This window comes from Pelecanus crispus, chromosome 14 (genome assembly GCF_030463565.1).
Source record: "Pelecanus crispus isolate bPelCri1 chromosome 14, bPelCri1.pri, whole genome shotgun sequence".
NCBI lineage: Eukaryota > Metazoa > Chordata > Aves > Pelecaniformes > Pelecanidae > Pelecanus > Pelecanus crispus.
The window spans coordinates 12,706,931-12,712,198 of record NC_134656.1 but is presented as its reverse complement, the minus strand read 5'-3'; the positions used below and the strand labels follow the sequence as shown (position 1 = coordinate 12,712,198).

General features: G+C 47.3%; 1 protein-coding gene across 1 annotated transcript; it reads left to right on the top strand.

Annotated features, from left to right (window-relative positions):
• Positions 1-192: 192 nt before the first annotated feature.
• On the top strand, positions 193-2,738 carry SYS1 (SYS1 golgi trafficking protein). Its single transcript, XM_075721243.1, has 3 exons — positions 193-354; positions 1,008-1,075; positions 1,668-2,738. The coding sequence occupies exons 1-3, from the start codon at positions 193-195 to the stop codon at positions 1,906-1,908; spliced, it is 471 nt and encodes a 156-aa protein (XP_075577358.1). The 3' UTR covers positions 1,909-2,738.
• Positions 2,739-5,268: the final 2,530 nt, after the last annotated feature.

The window sequence follows — 5,268 nt, the reverse complement described above, 5'->3', positions numbered from 1 at the left end:
CTGCCACGGGGCCGGTGCCGCCGCCCGGCGTGTCGCGGCCGGCACGAGGTCAGAGGGCGAGGGTCAGGGCGAGGGGGCAGCCCTGGGATCCTGGGAGGCAGCGCCGGGCCCTCCGCCGCGCCAGGGGGCGCTGCCGCGTGGCCGTGGACGCCACTTCCGGCGCGCTGTGGCGGGCGGGCGGGCGAGCGAGCGATGGCGGCCCAGTTCCGCAGCTACGTGTGGGACCCGGCACTGATCGTGGCGCAGATGGTGTTGCTGCAGGCGGGCTACTACAGCTCGCTCGGGCTCTGGCTCGCCCTCCTCGGCACCCTGGGCAGGACCGGGCCCTCCCTTCACCAGGTCTTCAGCGACGAGGTGAGGGCGCAGGCCCGCCCGGGCCCCCGGGGAGCCGCCGTGGGCACAGGCCCCTGTGGCGGGGAGGCTTTGCTCGGGGGCTCCCCTGCGGCGAGACAGACCCTGCTCCTCGTGTAGGCATTCCTCGGTATTAGAGACAGCCCCCCACCATAGGTAGCACCCCGGTATAGAGACAGACATTCCCCCCCCTCCCCCCATGTAGCTGCCTCCCAATATAAAGACAGACCTGCTGTCTGTGTAGGTGCCCCTAATATGGAGGTAGACCCCTCCCTTTGAATAGGTGGTACCCCCCGTATAGAGACAGTACCTTGCTGTATAGGTGCCACCCCCCAGTATAGAGACAGACACCCTGTATGGGTACCCCCAGTATAAAGACAACTGTCCTCCCCCACAGGTGACCCCTGTATGGAGACACACACAATCCATACCCTGTTTAGGTGGTGCCCCTCAGTATAGAAATAGACTTGTCCCTTTTCTATAGGTACCCCCAGGCAGAGGGACAGACTTCTTAGAAGGACTGCGGTAATTGCTCAGGCTCCTCTTACGGATCATAATCAGCACAGGGCAGCGACAATGCAGCTGGTCCACAGGATGAGATTACGTGCTGTGGGCTGTGATTTGTGCTGTGGTTTCCTACTAATAGTCCCATGTAGATTTTAGGCTTCTCAACCCCGCCTGGGAGGCTCTCCATGATGGCTTTCATCCTCAATGCACTCACCTGGTAAGTCAGCAACTAGCTGGAGCACCTGTGTCTCGGTTCTTTCTTAACATTAAACTTTAAGAGAATTCAGCGTGACCTACTGCCTCTCAAAACACCTCCCAAAAGCCCTGTGCCTGGTTGAGTATGTCTGCTGAGGGCAGTTGGGAACTGCTGACTCCTGACTTGCTAGATCCTGGATGAGTCATTTCACTGCACTGCCTCAGTTTCCCAGCTGGGAATGAGATTTGCTTCTGTGAGAGATTTTACTGAAAGTTAGAATTAATGGATCTCAGCAAACACTGATCTATAAACAAGAGTGTATTTTGTCCCTGCCACTGGGCAAAGATTACTGGGGGAGAAAGTTTAAAAATTCCTACCTAGCTCTCCACACTAAAAGCTCATTTCCCTGCCATCATATAATTAAAAAACAGTAAGCATATAAGTCTTGCTGCAGCAGCTGGGAGAGAGGTCAGAAACAACCTATCATTAAAACATTCAAGAAGTTTTAAAACAGCTAAATAAGGAGCACTGACAACTGCTGATAGCTCTTGCTGTATCTCCTTTTCCATAAGCACAGAGCAGTTTGTTATTAATCTCTGTCTTTATTTTGCAGTGCTCTGGGCTTGCTGTACTTCATCCGCCGAGGAAAGCAGTGCCTGGATTTCACAGTCACAGTTCACTTCTTCCATCTTCTGGGCTGCTGGGTTTATAACTCGCACTTTCCCTCGACCCTGACTTGGTGGCTGGTGCATATTGTGTGCACTGCACTGATGGCTGCAATCGGGGAGTACCTCTGCATGAGGATAGAACTCAGAGAAATACCCCTCAATTCTGCCCCCAAATCCAACGTATAGACTCGCTCTGGCAACAACATGTTGCATTATGTCATTGTTTCCAGCACAAGTGCATCTAATGTCTGAGAATCATCACTGAAGAAGCACAGCAGGTCTGTTTAGAATTTTTTCCTTTTTTGGTTTTGGTTTTGTTTTTTTTTTTTTGGATCTTGGTGACTGCATGAGTGTGAGCATCTCCTCTGGCATCAGCTGAAAACAGGGGAGGAGCAAATGTTTATTTTGTTAACACAAAGCATTTAATATGACTTTAGGGTGAGTGTGCTCTTAAACTCTTCACTCATGAGACTGTTAAAAGCCAGGTAGCAAAACTTGATGCATGAGGAGCATCTGGAATTTAACAAATGTGGGAGTGCCCTGTATGGGTAATGCAATGGTCAGCCCTTCTTGCAGGACCTGGTGCACTGAGCAGTGGGGCTGGGAGCTGCTGCTTCTGATCTGTAACTTGTTTGGGCTTTGGTTGGAAAAAAAAGTCAAGGAAGTGAATGGATGGGGAGAAGGAAAATAGTTGTACTTACCAGAATCACCAGCTGAGACCCTAAATAACCTATAACATTAAATGGGTTTGTTTGCTGTTTCCATGTTTAATAGATAGAGATGTCAGACAGCAGTTTGCTGAGGAAATCTTTTGTAATAAAAATATTATGTTGCTGTGAGTGTGTTAATGATTCTCCTGGGAAGCCAAGCACTTCAAGAAATACCATGAATGTCTGTATCATGGCAACAGAAGGATATGGCCAGAAAACACATAGCTGTAAGATGCCCACTGTCTAGGGCACATAAAATTTCCTACAATAAATATTTCATACCTCTGCTCTGAAATGAAGGCATCAGTGAGTGCTGTCTTGGTAGCCAGCATAATCGTCACTTAAGGAGTGTCAGCAAGCCAGGGTCTCTGCATCCCATTTGTATTATCCCTGGAAGCATTCAAGGTCAGGTTGGATGGGGCTCTGAGCAACCTGATCTAGTTGAAGATGTCCCTGCTCATTGCAGGGAGGTTGGACTAGATGACCTTTAAAGGTCCCTTCCAACCCAAACTTTTCAGTGATTCTGTGTCCAGCCTGAGGCAGGAGCTGTCCAGGGGAAGCCTGCAGAGGTGTCCTGGAGCCACACTGCTGTTCCCACTTGTCTGGGTCTTCCTGTCAGGCTTTATAAGTCTAGCAACAGATCTGATCTGGTAGAGGTGATGTTTAGTTAAGTGAGAGACGGCTGCTTGTTTCTCAAAATAGTAGGATGTGCCTTTATTATTTAGAGGCACTTCAAATATACATCACCTGTGGACAGGCAGGGACAACACCTTACCGCTGAGGGGCTAAAGCTGGATGATTCCTCCAGATCCCACAGCCCAGACAAGCAGACCTGCATCCTGCCTGGTGTCCACTGAGGGATGGCCAGTTTTTGCAATCCCAAATAAGGGCAAAGCCAGTTCTAAAGACAGATTTTTCTCCTGTGTGTAGCATCTTGTTGCAGTAACTCTCCTTTGTATGTTAATATTTGTAAGTGTTAATTTGCATAAATTATTTGCTAATTCAGCTTGTTGAAAAGCAGTGGGATGATTTGAGATGCAGAAATTGATAAACCCTTTGAAGCTGCTCTTTTGACTTTTGTTACTGGGGGAGTTGTATTTCAATTCCTGCTCACATATTCAGATACTGTAAATTGAGGCAGGATAACATCCTGATATTTTAAATACTTGGCAGGTCTGCCACAGAGGAGGCTTGTCAGTTACATTTGCTTAGAACTTTTTATATTCTGAGATTTCATCAGAAATTTCACCAGAACCTCTTCCTGACCAAAACCCCTTTAAGCACAGTTTTAGAACAGCAGCAGTCTTTCAGAGGGAAAAGTTTACGCAAGTTTTTTTCTGGGCAGGAGCCAACGCTTGCTGGAGGGCTGCCCAGAGGTCATTTCCTAGGGCTTCCCCTGCAACTCTGTTGTGCAGGCAGCAAGACAGTTTATCCCTTCTCAAAATCTGCTTGTTCCTCATATATAGGGATACTTGCCTACCTTCCAGTCACCTTCAGCCTCGATACAAACTGGTCTTCTTGTAGGTGCCAGTATCTCCTTCAGAAAAGAGCAGTGAGTGTGCTGTGATTGGGATCAGGGTGCAGAGCAGAAGGCATGCTCTGCCTCAGGGCTGACAAACACTGGCTTGCTATCAGTTGTATTTTAAGACCCTTTCAGGGTCATTTTGTCCTGTCCTGCTTTTTGTTGCTATTCTTGAGAAAGAACATTCCAGTCCTGCACAGAGAAATTTTGCAGGTTTAATTCAAGGCTTAACACCACACCAACGTGCAGCATGAACTCCTGTGTTCTGCAGGGGTGGTCTTAAGGCAAATGTGAGCTAGAAGACTAATTACAGTCAATACGAGAGACCAGATGGAGAGCCACATTCATCCCATTTCTTAAAGGAGAATGGGCAACTGATCCCAGTGTTGCTGTGAGACCATATTAAAGAGGTGCTATCTTTGTTCCCCTGTAAGAACAGGGATGAAAAATTGGGACCAAGGAACACTTGCCTCATTACAGCTTATCTCGTATTCAGAAAGTAGCTGCTTCAGCAGCCTCCCTTGCGGGGGCGGTGAAATCTGGTACAGCTTTGTGTCTGGAGACCCTTGGAGCAAGGCCACAAGACCAACCCTTGACAAATGTGGATTTAACACTGAGGCTGTGGGACATCCAACAAGCTGCACTGCATCAGCATGAAGTGTGCTGTAGGATTAGAAATTCTTTCTGAAAGTCTGCTTACTTTGCCTTTGAGGACTGAATCTGTATATTACCTTTTCTTTAAAAAAAAAGGAAATTACTCTAATTGGCCTAGTCATAGGGGAAGTTCTGCTAAAAATAAAATACTGGTTGAGGAGGGAACCTCTAAAACTCATCACTCCCATACTGTGAGACCTAATTTTCACTCACATGTTTTCAGTCAGATTTAGGACTGCCTTTGGCTTTAAAAAAAAAAAAAATTGCTGCTCCATACCTGAATGGTGGCAGATGGTCTTTGTTTCTTAATGAATTTTGGGGTTTTGTGTGCAATAGAGTTGAGGGATTTGCTTCCAGGGAAAATTCTCCCCAACACCTGCTCTTCTTAGAGACAGTGGTAGTGTCAGCTAGCCTTTACATCCATGGTTTTGCAAAAAGAAGACTTCTTGGAGATCTCTGCTGAGACTTTTTACATTCCCCTTCCCCAAAGCTGTTTAAAAGTAGAAAATTTTAACAGAGAGGGAGATGCCAAATCCAAAGAGAAGCTAAGGGTTGTGGGATTTTGGGGGACTGTGCTTATTTGTTTTGAGGATTGTGCTTATTTGTTTTTCTAAAGGCATTAAACACCTATTCTAAACAAAGGGCACATACAGGATTTGG

Bases quoted from the DNA above. Each gene is read 5' to 3' on its own strand.
- SYS1 (XM_075721243.1), top strand. From the start codon at position 193: ATGGCGGCCCAGTTCCGCAGCTACGTGTGGGACCCGGCACTGATCGTG. The intron at 355-1,007 runs GTGAGGGCGCAG...AGTCCCATGTAG, and splicing joins ACCAGGTCTTCAGCGACGAG to ATTTTAGGCTTCTCAACCCC. The intron at 1,076-1,667 runs GTAAGTCAGCAA...TTTATTTTGCAG, and splicing joins ATCCTCAATGCACTCACCTG to TGCTCTGGGCTTGCTGTACT.